Raw genomic sequence first — 17,416 nt, 5'->3', positions numbered from 1 at the left:
GGGACGGATCGGACAGGTTTCCAGCGGACAACTGTTTCCCGGACTTGTTTTAAAACAGTCCGCTGGAAACCTGTCCGCCCGGACATGTACGGTCGTCTGTACAGACCTACCGTACATGTCCTGCCGCCCGCATCCCTCGCATGCGTCGAATGACTTCGACGCATGCGTGGAAGCATTTTTAAGGCGGCCCGCCCACGTCGCCGCGTCATTGTCGCGGCGACACCGCGTCATCGACGCAGCGACACCGCGGACACGCCCCGCGTAATGTTTACGCGCGGGCTTCTGTTCGATGGTGTGTATAGCCATCGAACAGAAGTCCCCGGGCAGTCCCCGGCCAGACATGTCCGATGGAAACGGTCTGCAGACCGTTTTCATCGGACATGTCCTGCCGTGAGTACTCGGCCTAATAGTTTACCATCTACTTTTCTTCCAAATAATGTTCCGGCTGTTGAGAATTTCTTCTCAACCATAAAAAACACTTTAAATACTCTTCGTTCTAACCTTGAAGCTGCTCAAATTAGACAGAAGAAATACTATGACTCTCATAGAACAATATCACCTTCATACAAGATTGGAGATTTGGTATGGTTATCCACTCGGAATCTGCGACTTAATATTCCTTCAAAAAAGCTTGGTCGTCAATACACAGGACCTTTCCCAATTTCTCATGTCATAAACAAAAATGCTGTTAGATTACTTCTACCTTCAGATTGGAAGATTCATCCATCCTTCCATGTTTCACTAATTAAGCCTTACAAACCTAATCCCTTTCCAGATAGAGATCCACAACCTCCTCCTCCAATTCAAGTTTTTGGTGAAACTGAATATCAGGTAGAGAAGATTCTTGATTCTAGGAAGAGAGGATCCGCTATTCAATATTTGATTCGTTGGAAAGGCTATTCTCCCACAGATGATTCCTGGGAATGTTCTTCAAATATTCATGCTCCTCGACTCATTAAGCAGTTTCATCATAAATATCCTAATAAACCATCTCTTACTGGGGGCCCCGGAGGTGCCCCCTTGAGGAGGGGAGTATGTAACGCCGTCAGCGTTACTCCTTTTACACGGAGCGCAGACTTGTCACTTATGACAGCTGCGCTCCATTCAGACACACGTCCGCGTCACTTCCGGTGCGCGGACGTCTGCGCTCCACGTTGGAACGCGGAAGTGCGTTCCAGCGTGTGGCGCCCAGCTCAGCCCACAGCCCGGGCTATTTAAACTCCCGGGAATGGCGGCAGGGTGTTCGGATATTCCTGTTGGACCCTGCCGCCATCTGGGAACCCTGGACAAGCTACAGACTCTCTGTAGCACCTCTCTCCACAACACACCTCTTCAAAGTCCCGAGTGTTCAGTACTTACTGGATAAAGACTCATCACTTGTGCATACTACATGCTGGATACCACCACCACCTGTGCGGACATCCCTGGTATAGACTACCTCCTAAACCGCAAGTATATTTAAATACCAAACTACTGCTGTATAAGGATACCACCAACACCTGTGCGGACATTCCCGGTACAGACTATCTCCTAAACCGCAAGTATATCTGAAACCAGCTTGTTACAATAACAGTGATTCCTAGTATATCTCAGAACTGTATCTCTCACTCTATACTTGTTACTATATACTAGCACCACATACAGCAGAGATATTTTCACTCTATTGATACCAGTGTGGTGATATCCTACAGTACCTGTAATACTACTACCCTTAATTGTTGAATTTACTTAGACAAGACTTTATACTTGTAGTATCTGGATTGTATTCATTAGTTAAGCTTAAGAGGAATTAAGCTATTACTATTGTGTTTTGTTCCATTAGAGGATATGATGATATAACCCCAAACTCTTATTGTTCAGTGAGAGTGATCTGGTGGTTCATTTCTGATAAGCCTCTACAGCTGCGGTCTAAACTTTAAATAGAGTCCTCTCACTGTCAGGGTCGTAACACCGCTCTCCTCTACACTCCCCTTACACTAAATTCTGCTATGATCACCAACATCCAGTCAAAATTCAGAAAAGTAACCACATGACTTCAGAAAAGGAGTGGGGTGGGAATTCAAAAATAAAGCCTGTCTGTAGGCTAGTGCATGAGATATGTAAATAACCTGTCACTCACAGCAAGGGGGTGGAACGGACTAAGGTTTTTCTCTGTAAGTCTGTTTTATTTCACTGAACAATAAAAGAGGATTGCTCAGAGCTGGATTAACTCTATGTGGCAAGATTGGGCACAGATGATAGTAAATCTTACACTGTACAATGTGACAATAAAAAGAATTCAGGTTTACATCCACTTTAAGAATCCTCGGGTATAAGCCATCTGGTCCTGGAGACTTGTTTGGGTTATGTTTTTCAAGTCTATTTCTGATACTGGTTTCTGTTAGCCATGGGGATACATTCTATAATGTGTTATTAACATTACAGTCTCGGTTACTATATCCCCCCCCCCCCTCCCGTTTCCTTTGTGAAAACTGAGGAGAATCATTTAAAACCTTTGCCTTCTCTTTAAGAAACCACATTTCTTCATCATCCTTTATGAGGCCAATATGCTCTGGCCTACCTTTCTTACTGTTAACATATTTTAAAACATTTCTTGTGATTTTTTTTAACTCTCCTCCACTATGTGCCTTTTGAGGTCTATTTTAGCAGCCCTGACTGCGCTCTTATACTTCTTATTGCATTCCTTGTAATGTTGGAATGCTGACAATGACCCCTCATCCTTATATTTTTTTGAAGGCCATTTTTTTTCTCTTTTATATGAACTTTTTAATTGGAGTTTAGCCCCCCCCTAGGTTTAATATTAGCTCTTTTATATTTATTTCCCCGTGGAATACACTGGCCAATACCTATATTTAATAAGCACTCCTATTTTTCCTCCCTTTCTTTCTAGAATTTTATCCAACTTAATATCGTCTAGTAAAGAGCGCACTTTAGGGTAGTTGGCTCTTTTAAAATTTGGTGTACTCGTATTACTCTTGTGTTTCCTTTTCCTGCGATTTATACTAAATGTAATTACTCTGTGATCGCTGTTTCCTAAGTTGCTCCGTATTTCCACATCCATGATCAGATCCGTGTTATGTAATCAGTAGCTCTAGCAATGGATTATCTCCCATGGAATTGTCCTGCAAGACATTTAGGAAATGATGAGCCTTAGATGATTGAGTGGTTTCTTCTGCCCAGTCTATGTCTGGATAATTGATACCCAAAAAGAAAAATCCCCAGACACCGATGTGCAGATATATTTCCGAAGTTTTACAGATTTTTATTTTATATCAAAAGAAAGATTTAATAAAGACTTGTATTTCCAGGACTGAAAACTAACAACATTGATAGAAACAGGAAAACAAGGAATAAAATACCCGTCATAATTATTACCATGAAGGTGAACTGAATCATAATGTGAGAAATTACATAAAATTGTATTAAAACCAGAAACATTTTCAGGCACAAACCTCCAAATCCTGGGATTGTCCCTGAAATCCAGACACACCTGGCAGTTATCGTAAATCACATTTATTTTATTTAAAGGGCACCTGTCATGAGAGAATCATGGGGGCCTCCTTTGCTACCATTACTCTCCTTGTGAGAATGCTAGTTCCCTGGCTGTCATGTTGATGCTCAGCTTTCAATACTGTCTCAGTCTCTGACCCGGAACAAGTATAGAGATGGGGAATTCTGACACTTTTCTGATTTTTATTACTACCACTCTATAAGTTCTTACATTACACACAGCTAGAAAACTGGCATTTTCAGAAGGAGGCCCTCCCAGGAGTCACCACTTCCTCCAATCATTGGCTGATCAGGGGACCAATACCACCAACCATCACTGTGATGTCACCAGACGCTGGGTGGAGTTCTCACATCTCCCACCTCCCCCCACATATCTTTATACAACCATCCCCTACCCATAACCCAGCATGGAGGGGCTCAGTGAAGGTGGTGGTGAAGGTGTGGAGGTGTCGGATCGGGTCACACAGATCATAAAAGGAGATCCGCCCGGCCTCATAATCCAGATCTATCCTGACTCTGTTACTGGAGGGATTGGGAGGTAATGGGATCTTTTTACTGCCATGTACTGCCTGTATCACCTCATACTGATTACCATCCCAATACAATCCCCAGGACTTCTTATTCCATCCAATCTCTGACTGGAATCCTCTCCTGTTTATACTGGGGTAACACATCCCGACCATCCAGCTCTCTGACCCCCCGACATCCACTTCCCAGTAATGTCTCCCTGAGGAGAAACTCTGACTGCTCATCACCTGAGAACACTGAAATCTCTCTGGTGTTTTGGGGTAATTCTGGTCTATATGTGACCTGGATACAGTTTTCCTGTCATCTGATATCTGTAGATATTTATTAATTGTGTTTCCATCCAGTAATATGTCTGCAGCTCCCTGTATATAGAAGTATACATTTACCTCTGTTATTATATCAGATAAACCTGTGTGTAAGACCCCCGCCACACTCAGACCCCAACCATCATGGAGGAGCTTCTCATGTCTCTCTCTGTCCTCATTATCTCCATCCTCAGTATCACACAAGTCACCTGTGTCTGATTCCTGTAAGACAGTCAGTGGATCCGTCATGTTACACAGCTCCTCAATGTGACGCATCTTCCTGGACAGCTCCTCCTTCTTTATTTCCAGATCCCGGATGGAGATGGAGATCCGCTCTGCCCTCTCGGAGATTTCCCTCAGGGCTCTCTTCTCCAGATCTTCCAGACGTCTCCTGAGATCTCTAAACAGGACAGTGACTCTCTCAGTGTCACCAGCTGCTTCTTCTTCTACTTTCCTCCTGTGTTCCTGCAGACTCTGGACTCTTTCCTCCATCTCCTCTCTCTTTGTCAGATGTTTCTGCAGAACATTCCTCAGTGTCTCCTTCTTCTTCTCAGAAGCCTCATCCAGTGTCTCCACCCGATGTCCCCGATGTTCTCCAGCCAAACTGCAGGACACACAGATACAAGTATTATCTTTGGTGCAGAAATACTTCAAAACTTCCTTATGGACGGAGCATTTCCTGCTCTCCATGGACAAGGTGGGGTCACATAAGACGTGTTCTGGGGACTTTTTGTGGACTCTCAGGTGTTTATCACACAGAGAAACCTCACAGTGTAGACAGGATCTAACAGCAGGTACAGGAGAGTCCACACAGTGAGTACAGAAGACCCCAAACTCCTCCCGATCTGGCTGAGCAGACAGGAAAGTCTCTGCTATGTTACGTAGTTTTATGTTCCTCTGCAGTGCAGGACGATCCGGAAACTTCTCTCTGCATTCAGGACAGGAATATCCTCCAGACTCCTCCTGTGTATCCAGCAAACGATCAAAACAGACCCGGCAGAAGTTGTGACCACATCTCAGCATTACAGGATCGGTATAAATGCTCAGACAGACCGAACATTTCAGCTCAGCTCTCAGATCAGCAGACGCCATCGCTCACAGCAGAAGAGAGAAATGAAACTGAAAGTCTCTGACACCGGAGAGGAATGCGGATGGGGGAGGGGTGACATCCTCCTACACATCACAAACAAACAGAAGATTTCCCAGCACACTGATCAGCCAGCCTGTAAAACAACCAGATTGTCCGTCTAACAATTCACAATAAAAGCAGAGGGTTTAGTTGCACACATATGTGGAAGTCGCAGTGCCTCTCCAAGGCTCCTCTGTGTACTGCGGTCCTAACTCTGTAATTTCCAGTCTCTCTAGGGTTGCCACCTCATCCCTTTAAAAAGGAACACATCTGAATTACACGGGTTCTGAGGCTAATTTAATGCAGATAAGGCACCAAGTGAGTTTAATTACCACCTTAATCAGCCACAGAACCTGTGTACTTCAGATGTGTTCCTTTTTAAAGGGATGAGGTGGCAACCCTAAGTCTCTCCCAAGTCGGGCAGATATAGCAGTGGATAGATTAAGGGCAAGAATGCCTGGAGGGAGCCCATCCCTCCTTAAAGGCACAGGGACGCACTTGATGACCAGCAAGAGCACAATGGTAGCTAAGGGCATCCAGTGCGCCCCCACACCCAATTCAACCAACTATACAAATATTTGCATGCAGATGTGAACGCCTATGCACGCACATGTTACCCATTAACACTGGTGCCAAATGGGCTATATAAGGTAAGGTGACCAGGTTTTTAAAATTAAATCTGGGGACATATTTTTATTTACTAGTGACTCTAGTAACTCTCTGCCCGTCGCCACCCACCTCACAGCCTGTCAAGTCTCACTCTCCGGGCCCCGGCTACTACTGGGTGGGGAGCGGAGGAAGATCACTCCGCCTGGGAAGGCACAGAGATACAGTACCTGTCGCCGAGAATGTGTTTCCAGCACAACGGCATCGCGCTGATTCTCGGCGATAGGATGCCGACATTTTGCACTCGCTGGAATAGGAAAAGCACATTCCAGCGAGCGCGACATAGAAGCGACGGGGATCCGACTTGGATTCCCGCCAATTCTAGCCGCAGCGTTTGGTATGAATCATGAGGGGGAACTCCACACCAAATTTTAAATAAAAAAACTGCATGGGTTCCCCCCAGGGGCATACCAGGCCCTTAGGTCCGGTATGGATTGTAAGGAGAACCCCTACGCCGAAAAAACGGCGTGGGGTGTTCCCCCACAATCCATACCAGACCCGTATTAAAGCATGCCGCCCGGCTGTCCCGGAGCATGCTGGGACTATGACGTCATAAATCATTGCGCACCGCACACCCGGCATTACAGCGGGAGGAAGCGTCGAGTCAACATTGGAAGAAAATAAGAATACAGAAGGTGGCAAAGAAGACCGGGCTGGCCGCTGCTAGTAAGAGAGCTTCAAAGAAGATAGCGGCGACCAGCCCCGAAGAAGGCACCGGAGAGCGGGAGAAGAACCGAGGAGCGCCGAGACGACATCGGAGAGTGGAGAAGACGGAAGAAGACCCCCAAAGTCAGAAGAAGAGCGGAGAAGACCCCCGGAGCTGACTAATAAATTATTTTAAAACCCTGTGTTGCGTGTTTATTTTATTGACACTTTTCCTGCAGGTAAATGGGTAGGGGTACGATGTACCCCATACTCATTCACCTAGGGTGAGGGGCCGGTATCTGGGGGCCCCCTTATTAAAGGGGGCTCCCAGATTCTGATAAGCCCCCCGCCCGCAGATCCCGACAACCAACAGCCAGGGTTGTCGGGAAGAGGCCCTGTCCTTATCAACATGGGGACAGGGTACTTTGGGGTGGGGGGCCTGCAGGGCGCCCCCCCTGCCCCAAAGCAACCAACCCCCCTCATGTTGAGGGCATGCATCCCCATTCCTTTCCTGACCGGCCGGGCGGCTTGCTTGGATACGGGTCTGGTATGGATTGTGGGGGAACCCCCATGCCGTTTTTTCGGCGTAGGGGTTCTCCTTACAATCCATACCAGACCTAAGGGCCTGGTATGCCCCTGGGGGGGAACCCATGCCGGTTTTTCATTAAAAATTTTCCGTGGAGTTCCCCCTTATGATTCATACAAAATGCTGTGGCTAGAATTGGCGGGAATCCAAGTCGGATCCCCGTCGCTTGTATGACGGCTTTTTACCATCGTGGCGAGCCGGCTCGGCGCTGGCTCCCGCGACGGGGCTCGAAGGTGGTCAATCTCGCAGAGAAAGGGAGCGAGATTGACACAATATCGCGGTCACCTACTGTAAGAAGGCAGGCAGCTGGCCGGGACTTGAGCCAAGGCAGAAGAACATGCAAGCGGAGCTGAATGGGCACCCGAAAATGAAGAAATATTCCCTCCGCTCCGACCAGCACATGATCATCAGAAAGTGGCACAGATAATGGGTAAAAATAGACCGCCCTAAGCTAGTAGGAGCAGCAAAGCGGGGGAGTGCAATTCTGTTTTTTTTTTTATTAATTCTGCACTGACTGTCTTTGAAATTGCCCCAGCCCCTGTTCAAATCTAATCCAGGGCAGTGTTTCTCAACTCCAGTCCTCGGGGCGCACCAACAGGTCATGTTTTCAGGATTTCCCTCAGATCAAACTGCTGTGGTAATTACTAAGGCAGTGAAACTGATAAAATCACCTGTGCACAATAATGGAAAGCCTGAAAACAAGACCTGTTGGTGCGCCCCGAGGACTGGAGTTGAGAAACACTGATCCAGGGACAGACTTGGTCTGGGGACAGTGTCCTCAATCCGGGGACTGTCCCCAGAAACTGGGGATGTCAGATCACCCTAATATAAGAGCAGCAGCTGGACTAGTGCATTACTGTCTGATCTGTAGCTTTACCCCTGTTCTTGTGCCCTGTATTTTAATTCCTGTGTTTGACCCGGCTTATCCTGACCATGCTTGCATTCTACCTGTCCTGACCTCGTTTTGCCTTAAGACTTTGTTTAAATCTTCTCATCTTCCCGTTTTCCTGTTGTCAACCTCTGCCTTCATCTTGACCATTCTCTGCCTGTCGTTAATGCCTTTGTAGCACCCTCTACCTAGGGAGCTGCTAGAAATTAGCAGCTCCCTAGGTAAACCACATGAAAAATGCCTCATATGCAGTGCCAGTGTGAAAGCCTGAGTGCTTTCACACTGGGCTGGTGCTCTTGCTGGATGTTAGAAAAAGTCCTGCAAGCAGCATCTTTAGGGTGGTTTGCATCGGTGTACACCCGCTGTGCCCATTATGAGGGGTTCCCACCATCCCTGTGCTAAGTTCCCGGGCCTGTACACCTGCTGTGCCCATTATGAGGAGTTCCCACCATCCCTGCGCTGAGTTTACGGGTCTGTACACCCGCTGTGCCCCATTATGAGGGGTTCCCACCATCCCTGTGCTTTGTTCCTGGGTCTGTACACCCGCTGTGACCATTATGAGGGGTTTCCCACCATCCATGTGGTGAGTTCAGGGGTCTGTACACCCGCTGTGCCCATTATGAGGGGTTCTCACCATCCCTGTGCTGAGTTCCCGGGTCTGTACACCCGCTGTGCCCATTATGAGGGGTTCCCACCATCCCTGTGCTGAGTTCCTGGTCTGTACACCTGCTGTGCCCATTATGAGGGGTTCCCACCATCCCTGTGCTGAGTTCCCAGGTCTGTACACCCGCTGTGCCCATTATGAGGGGTTCCCACCATCCCTGTGCTGAGTTCCTGGGTCTGTACACCCTCTGTGCCCATTATGAGGGGTTCCCACCATCCCTGTGCTGAGTTCCTGGGTCTGTACACCCGCTGTGCCCATTATGAGGGGTTTCCACCATCCCTGTGCTGAGTTCCTGGGTCTGTACACCCGCTGTGCCCATTATGAGGGGTTCCCACCATCCCTGTGCTAAGTTCCCGGGCCTGTACACCTGCTGTGCCCATTATGAGGAGTTCCCACCATCCCTGCGCTGAGTTTACGGGTCTGTACACCCGCTGTGCCCCATTATGAGGGGTTCCCACCATCCCTGTGCTTTGTTCCTGGGTCTGTACACCCGCTGTGCCCATTATGAGGGGTTCCCACCATCCCTGTGGTGAGTTCAGGGGTCTGTACACCCGCTGTGACCATTATGAGGGGTTTCCCACCATCCCTGTGCTGAGTTCCCGGGTCTGTACACCCGCTGTGCCCATTATGAGGGGTTCCCACCATCCCTGTGCTGAGTTCCTGGGTCTGTACACCCGCTGTGCCCATTATGAGGGGTTCCCACCATCCCTGTGCTGAGTTCCTGGTCTGTACACCTGCTGTGCCCATTATGAGGGGTTCCCACCATCCCTGTGCTACTGAGCCCTACAATAAGTCTCTCCTGTTGGTGTGAGTGACATTAGTAGTATGGTGTAGTATCAGTTGTATGTGATCCAATCATTGTACATCCTTGTGAGGTTCCTCTCCTCCATGCAGCTTGTGTAGCACACTCCATGTGGACCCGTCTCTCCCATCTGATTCCAGTATGAGGAGGAATCTAGTCATCTTCTCCGCTGGATCTCCAGGGGGGTGAGGTGACCTCCATTATTGGTTCATCTCCCATCCATCATGTATAGTCCCAGCCATTGGGTGTGGTGATGATTGGCCCCAGCTGGGGGTATCAGTGGTTGGTGGGAGGGGTATAAAGGACGGCTCTCTCTCTCTCTCATTCATTGTGTTGTGTCTCTTATGGGGAGAATGGGTTTTCTGGTGAAAGGTGGGTGGGTGCTGCTCCTGGCTGTGGCCTATTGGTCAGGGTTTGGCTGTGATGGAGTCTTGGTGAGACATGGCCGCCAGTCAGATAGGTGGAGGAGCAACCAGCGGGCTTTACCTGGCCAGGGCTCTTCTAGATGGGGCTCCAGAGACTGGAATGCTAATCGCCCTGTTGTGGGGGTTGGGGCCTCTAGGGGTTCACTTGCTGGACGTGTTGTTGGGGTTCCACGAGATCTGCCGCAGCCTGGGAGCTCCCCTATCAGCCTCCAGTGTGGAGAGGACAACATGGTGGTCACCGTCCAGAGGGATTTCTATGGGATTGGGAAGCTGGTCCAACCTTCTGACCTGAGCCTGGGGCCCCGTGGCTGCGAACCCGACCCCCAGAGTACAGACACCACTGTTACCTTCCAGATCAACCTCCAGGACTGCGGCAACACGGTGCAGGTAATCTTCACATGTTCCCCTGTGTCCATGTATTCTAGTCCATGCCCCCCCCCCCATAGTCCTCATCCTTCAGTAGTCTGTTGTGTGTAGAACCTTCTCTGCTGCTTTTGTGGCCTCACCTGGAACCACCGAGTTCCTAATGACCCTGTAGCTGATGTTCCATTGAGATAGACCAACACTCACTTCCCCACCAGCCAGAGTAGAATTCAAATCTCTGCTTGGCGGAGGAAGACGTCTACCGTCCCTTCGAGGCTTGGTGCATATGACCCCCCTTTGGGAAGATGAAGGTAGAAGTGAAGACATAAGGCTTGGTGCATATTCCCCCCCCCCTTTGTGAGTGGGGAGGAGGGGGTGTACAGCGACTTTAAATCTCCACTTTGGGAAGCTGAAGGTAGAAGTGAAGACATAAGGCTTTTGAATGGGGGACGGGAGAGTTGGAACCCCTGTTGGGTATCTTGCCATTTTTGACCCATTGGGGGATTTCCCTTCACTTCCTGCCTCGTAGCCACAACAGTAAGTGAGGAAATCCCCGGCTGTTACCAGAGCAGGTGTCCCCATAGAATACAGACAAATAAAACCTAATGGGGTTCTAACCCTTGCCACTTTTTTATTAAAGCTTTCCTTTCAGTTACACTTTAAACACAGATCATATGGGGGTCCCTCTTCATTTGCTTTAGTTGGCATATCTGGGATTGCTGCTCAGTCACAAGACACCTAGGGTGACCACATGTCCTGGGACAGTCCCGCATTTTGCAGCTCTGTCCCGGGCACCTTTATTCCAGGACAATTCAGTGTCCCAGAATGAAACTGACACAGCCACCCCCTGGGCCGATCTGATGCTCTCAAAAAAGGCCGCCACATCGCCGCTTTTCTCACTGACAGTACTTGTCCTGGCCGGGAATGCCTGGAGGAGCACAATCCCCGCCCCCTGCTTGTGATAAATCCCGCCTCTTGTCCAATCACTGTGCTGTCATTCGTTACAGCACAAGTTGATTTTTGGGAAGGGAGGGTGTCCCTGAATTGTAGTTTTGAAATGTGGTCACCCTAAAGACGCCATGTTGCAGCACTGTGTTGGCGCCCCTTGTAGTTTGCTTTGTTGCCCAGATCTGTGACTGTAGCAATGCCCCTGTTCAACCGTATTGTTTGGTAGAGATCTAAAAAGCAGGGTACAGATGGAGAACCACCTAGAGCAGTGATGGTGAACCTCTGCACCCCAGATGTTTCGAAACTACATTTCCCATGATTCTCAACTACACTGCAGAGTGCATGAGCATCATGGGAAATGTAGTTCCAAAACATCTGGGGTGCCAAGGCTCCCCATCACTGACCTAGAGTGGGAAAGGACTCTCCAGACCAGTGTTTCTGAACTCGCCAGCCTGCAACCGACCCGAATTGTCTTGTAGTTTGTGTTAAAAACACGGGTCTAGTTTGCACACGTCTGTAAATGCATGGAAAAGCTGCTTGGCCACTTTCATAGCACCCCAGTATTATCTGCCCAGGGCCGGCGCTACCACTAGGCGAAGTAAGCAGCCGCTTGGAGCGCACTACCACCTAGGGCGCAACCACAGCCCCTGTTCTGTGTGAGCTCGGCTCTCCTCTCCTGAGCGCTCGTTGTGCGCCGCCACTAATCCCTCATGTGTCCCGCTGAGCGCCCCGCTGCACTGTTACATCTTCTAGACCGGTCATACAGCGCTGCTCCGGGACTCCTTTGCTCTAGCCTGTCCCTCTGGTGCAGCGCTGTGTGTGCAGCGGAGGGGCGGGGCTCAATGGAGATGGGAGCCCGGAGCATTGAGAGGAGCAGCTGACCTCCGTGGAGCGGGAGGATGGCGCTGGCCTGGTCTCGGCGGGGACACTGTGGAGCGGGAGGATGGCGCTAGCCTGGCCCCTGAGCAGAGACTGGATGATGGTCGATGAAGCCACAAACAGCCGAAGTAGGAGGAGGACGGATCCCTTCCGAACTACATTACACTGTCTGTGGAGTGCCGAGTGGGGGTGCTGTCTGTGTGGTGTGTGTGAGAGTCAGGTGGGCCAGTCACAGTGTGTGTGTCAGGTAAGGGGGGGGTCAGTGTGTCAGGTAAGGGGGGGGGTCAGTGTGTCAGGTAAGGGGGGGGGTCAGTGTGTCAGGTAAGGGGGGGGGTCAGTGTGTCAGGTAAGGGGGGGTCAGTGTGTCAGGTAAGGGGGGTCAGTGTGTCAGGTGAGGGGGGGTCAGTGTGTCAGGTGAGGGGGGGTCAGTGTGTCAGGTGAGGGGGGGTCAGTGTGTCAGGTGAGGGGGGGTCAGTGTGTCAGGTAAGGGGGGTCAGATAAGGGGGGTGTCAGGTCACATGTGTTGCAAGGGCAGAGTAAAGTGATGTCAGGGGCGCAGCGGGGAGGGGGGGGCGCAAAATTAGGATTCGCCTAGGGTGTCAAAGATCCTTGCACCGGCCCTGTATCTGCCGTCCTAACTCTATAAATGTTTTGGAGCCTCCGCAGTGGAAGCGCATGTATGATAATGGATGGAGGGCAGGTGAGCCTGGAGGGACCCCCTCAAATGCACTGGACACCCACCATATAGAAAATGTGTGCAAACTAAAGGACTGTTAGACAGGATATTCTGGTTGGTGAGTTGGGAATTTTGTTAAGTAAATGATGGCTTTTGGGCCTGGCCTTCCAACATCGGGGCCAGACAATGGTGGGCTTGGGGCCCGGTCTCATAAACATGGAAAGCGGACATTGTTTAGTCCATTTTCTAAGTCTATCATTCTCTTCTCTACAGATGACTCAAGAGTGGCTAATCTACACCACCAACCTGACCTACAGCCCAACCTCCTCCATTCCAATCATCAGAACCAACCCAGCTGTGGTCCCCATAATGTGTTTCTACTACCGGTGAGTCAATACTACTGGATCAGCTTACACTAGGGGGGGCCATGCAGGTCCCAGCTGGTGTTCAGCATCTGGTCAATATGTTTGGCCCGAGTGGGGGAAGGTTAAATCTCTAGCTGTCTTTTTCTGCCGTCTGTCCTTGCCAAGAGATTTCCGTGCATCTCCTTTCCTGGTTGGGAGTATGTTGGCTGCCCAATTTGCTGTAGGCCTACCACCGTAGGTGCTGCTGAGTGTAGTAGTCCGTCTGTCACCCTGCCCAGCCAGGCACACACTTTTCAAGCACCCAGTGACATGAAAGCAGTCCTTGCACTTTTTCTTTGTACTTTTATAGAGGGGAATTTAACTTGGATAGGGAATTTGAGTTGCCCAGATTGAGTCAATAGAGGACCATCTATATACACCATGGTATAGACAATGTCCTCCCCTCCTGCACTTCCTCGCTTGCAGACTATCACTCCATCCCTTGTTTGCACTTCCTGGACCAGCCAAGCCTGGAAATTTTACCAACACTCAAAAACTTGTACTATTCTTCTATCACACTAGAGGGCGCTACATTGACATTTTGGATTCAAGTGTTGGTTTTGGCTACTTGAAGTGCCCTTAACATCTGTGGCCTTCATGTCTGTGCCGGCAACCTAATCCTCCTACTGCAGTAATGATGAATTTCCTCTTACTAAGAGTGATAATGGGAGGATCTACAATGAGAGTACTTCAAGTTTCTTAATGATCAATCTGAATTTTATTGAATTTTTAGTAGTACCTAAATAAACATACGTTACTACTATAATCGTAGCAATTAAGCATACATGTACATAATACATATTTTAACACATATTTTCTTATCTGTAACATATAATACACATAGGCACATTCAGAAACTTCAAGTCTCCCTTAGTCTCTAGAATCTTTATAATGCTCCCCTTTTTTCTTTAATGCCAATGTTGCGGTGGTCACAATTGTATTGGCCTAACAAGGTTCTAAAGCAAATCTGGGGACAAGTATATAGGAGCTGCTCCTGGTCACTTAAAGGTTCAGGGATCATGTCTATTAACCACTTACCCCCCGGACCATATTGCTGCCCAAAGACCAGAGTACTTTTTGCGATTCGGGACTGCGTCGCTTTAACAGACAATTGCGCGGTCGTGCGACGTGGCTTCCAAACAAAATTGGCGTCCTTTTTTTCCTACAAATAGAGCTTTCTTTTGGTGGTATTTGATCACCTCTGCGTTTTTTATTTTTTGCACTATAAACAAAAATAGAACGACAATTTTGAAAAAAAATGAATATTTTTTACTTTTTGCTGTAATAAATATCCCCCAAAAATATATAAAAAAAAAAAATTTTCCTCAGTTTAGGCCGATACGTATTCTTCTACATATTTTTCGTAAAAAAAATCGCAATAAGCGTTTGATTGGTTTGCGCAAAAGTTATAGCGTTTACAAAATAGGGGGTATTTTTATGGCATTTTTATTAATATTTTTTTTTTACTAGTAATGGCGGCGATCAGCGAATTTTTTTTTTATTTTTTATTTTTTCCCATTATGGCGGACACTTCAGACATTTTTGACACATTTTTGGGACCATTGGCATTTTTATAGCGATCAGTGCTATAAAAATGCATTGGATTACTATAAAAATGCCACTGGCAGTGAAGGGGTTAACACTAGGGGGCGGGGAAGGGGTTAAGTATGCCTGGGTGTGTTCTTACTGTGGGCGGGGTGGCCTCACTAGGGGAAACACTGATCTTCTGTTCATACATTGTATGAACCGAAGAAAAGCATTTCCCCTGCTGACAGGAACGAGAGCTGTGTGTTTACACACACAGCTCCCGTTCCCCGCTCTGTACCGAGCGATCGCGTGTGCCCGGCGGCGATCGCGCCCGCCGGGCACACGCACGGGAGTCGGGGGCGCGCGCGCCCCTAGTGGCGGCTAATAGACAGGACGTCATATTACGTGCTCTCGCCTAGGAGAGCCACCTTGTGGACGTATTTCGGCGGTGCGCGGTCGCCAAGTGGTTAATGGCTTTACTATCTGGCTTCATCTGGTGTTTGTCCAACAGGAATGGAATCAACCAGACAGCCGTCCTTCAGTAACTTGCTGGATGGTGTAATTGTAACCAGGATTTGACTCTGTACTCCATAAGTCAGTGATGGGCAGGAAAAGATTAATGAATTTGTGACCTTAAATAACTTCCGTTGACTCATTCCTGACCTTGATCCTGTTCTCTGTAGGCACGGTAATGTGAGCAGCCAGGCCATTAAGCCAACGTGGGTTCCATTCAGCACCACTGTGTCTTCAGAAGAAAGGTTGTCCTTCTCTTTGGTCCTGATGACTGGTGAGTAAGATGGGTAATCTGGGGGGGGGGGGGGGGTGTTGGTGTTGGACCTTTACTAACCCCCTTTTCCCTTATGTATACAGAGGACTGGAGTGGTCCCAGAAGTTCTCCCATCTATCAGTTGGGGGATATTCTCTACATAGAGGCCTCTGTGGACACTCACAACCAAATGGATATGATCCTGTATGTGGACCGCTGTGTGGCCACCATATCTCCTGATGCCACCTCTTCTCCAAGTTATGACCTCATTACAGACAATGGGTATGGTTTTCAGTGGTGGGTGGGGGTTGGGTTGCCATTTGACCCAAATTGTAAGTGACCATCTTCTGCAGGTGTCTGGTGGATGGAACACAAGCTGACGCCTCCTCGGCCTTCATCACTCCAAGGGTCCAGACTAACACTCTACAGTTCACGGTGGATGCCTTCCGGTTCCTAGGAAATGATGTCTCTCTGGTGAGGACTGTTAGAATTGGTTGCACAGATTGGTGCCTTCTAGGAATGTTTAACCTACTAAAACCTTCTATTCCAGATCTACTTGACCTGTTACCTGAGAGCTGCTGCTGCCACCCAGGTCCCAGATCCCACCAACAAGGCATGTTCCTATAGTAAAGCCACAAACGGGTGAGACTATTAAAATGGCTGTTGGGTGTCTGTGGGTTGCTGCTCTTCCCATAGCATTTGTCTGTAATCACTTCTGCATGGATCTAGTAACCAGTGACTGCGACAAACTTTATGGACACAACATGGTGGCTTGCTAAAACAATGGTGTAAATATGTAATGGTACAGACCTCAGGTTGTCATACATACTTTATGTTTTTATTTTGTCTCCAGCTGGTCTGCAGTTGAGGGCCCCAGCAGTATCTGCCAGTGTTGTGGGACACCAGGAACCTGCAGCAACCCCACTGGTCTTACAGGAGGAAGGAGCCGATTTGGAAGACCGAGAGCCTTTGGGAAGAGGGAAGCCTTGGATGGTGAGTCTTAACCATGCAGCTGCTGCATACAAAGCTGTGGCCACATCTGCTCCTATTGATGGGAATGTCCTGAAAATGGATTGCCTTTTGTTGCATTACAACAGATGGGGGCTGACTTGTTGGGGTTCCACCTGGCCCTGATTCTTGCACCCACCAGGGTTATGAGGGACACGGGTGGAAATGAAGGGGGAAGGCTAGAACCTGGATGGCCTTCATATTGCTGCTTCTATCCCTGTAGAGATGTGGATCTCCTGCATAGCAATGCAAATCTTGAGGGTTCAAACCATCCTCTCCTCCACTCTGTCAAATTGGTTGACATGACAATTTGCTTCATGAGTGTCTACAGTGGACACCACCTCTGTACACTTGAGTAGGAGTTGAGTTATCACCTGAAATCCCTTTTGGTTTCGTTGTATAGAGATATGTATTTGCCTCCTGACCCTCCAATGTTTCTCCTGCAGACTCTATCATGGAAGAGGGACAGTCTGTGACCACCTTGGGACCTCTGCTTGTGATTGGGCCGAAACAAAGTGACCTTGCAGCTGCAGTGATGAAGAAAGAGCCCGCCCCTGCAGAGCTCTGGTGGTTGGTGGCTGTTGGGTGTGTCAGTCTTCTTGTGGTGACTGTGTGTACAGTGTTCATTGTTAAGTCTCTAAAAAAGCCGCAATATGTACTGTCTGTAGAAAAATAAAAAATTGTCATTTAATCATC

General features: G+C 48.6%; 2 protein-coding genes across 2 annotated transcripts; one reads left to right on the top strand and one right to left on the bottom strand.

The window, feature by feature from the left end:
• Window positions 1-3,351: 3,351 nt before the first annotated feature.
• LOC120933821 (E3 ubiquitin/ISG15 ligase TRIM25-like) lies at window positions 3,352-5,614 on the bottom strand. The gene has a single exon (XM_040347219.1). The coding sequence runs from the start codon at window positions 5,433-5,435 to the stop codon at window positions 3,858-3,860; it is 1,578 nt and encodes a 525-aa protein (XP_040203153.1). The 5' UTR covers window positions 5,436-5,614; the 3' UTR covers window positions 3,352-3,857.
• A 4,455-nt stretch (window positions 5,615-10,069) lies between these two features.
• Window positions 10,070-17,416, top strand: LOC120933820 (zona pellucida sperm-binding protein 3-like). Its single transcript, XM_040347218.1, has 8 exons — window positions 10,070-10,536; window positions 13,289-13,401; window positions 15,630-15,733; window positions 15,817-15,994; window positions 16,066-16,186; window positions 16,263-16,354; window positions 16,566-16,705; window positions 17,167-17,416. The coding sequence occupies exons 1-8, from the start codon at window positions 10,078-10,080 to the stop codon at window positions 17,394-17,396; spliced, it is 1,437 nt and encodes a 478-aa protein (XP_040203152.1). The 5' UTR covers window positions 10,070-10,077; the 3' UTR covers window positions 17,397-17,416.

Source organism: Rana temporaria, chromosome 3 (genome assembly GCF_905171775.1).
Source record: "Rana temporaria chromosome 3, aRanTem1.1, whole genome shotgun sequence".
Taxonomy (NCBI): Eukaryota; Metazoa; Chordata; class Amphibia; order Anura; family Ranidae; genus Rana; species Rana temporaria.
The sequence above is the reverse complement of the archived record's forward strand: the minus strand, read 5'-3'. Positions and strand labels throughout refer to the sequence as shown.

What these genes read in the sequence shown, in the direction of transcription:
- LOC120933821 (XM_040347219.1), bottom strand. Translation starts at nt 5,435, where the DNA reads ATGGCGTCTGCTGATCTGAGAGCTGAGCTGAAATGTTCGGTCTGTCTG.
- LOC120933820 (XM_040347218.1), top strand. Translation starts at nt 10,078, where the DNA reads ATGGGTTTTCTGGTGAAAGGTGGGTGGGTGCTGCTCCTGGCTGTGGCC. An exon ending in ACTGCGGCAACACGGTGCAG is followed by an intron (nt 10,537 to 13,288) that starts GTAATCTTCACA and finishes TCTTCTCTACAG; the next exon opens with ATGACTCAAGAGTGGCTAAT. An exon ending in TAGGAAATGATGTCTCTCTG is followed by an intron (nt 16,187 to 16,262) that starts GTGAGGACTGTT and finishes CTTCTATTCCAG; the next exon opens with ATCTACTTGACCTGTTACCT.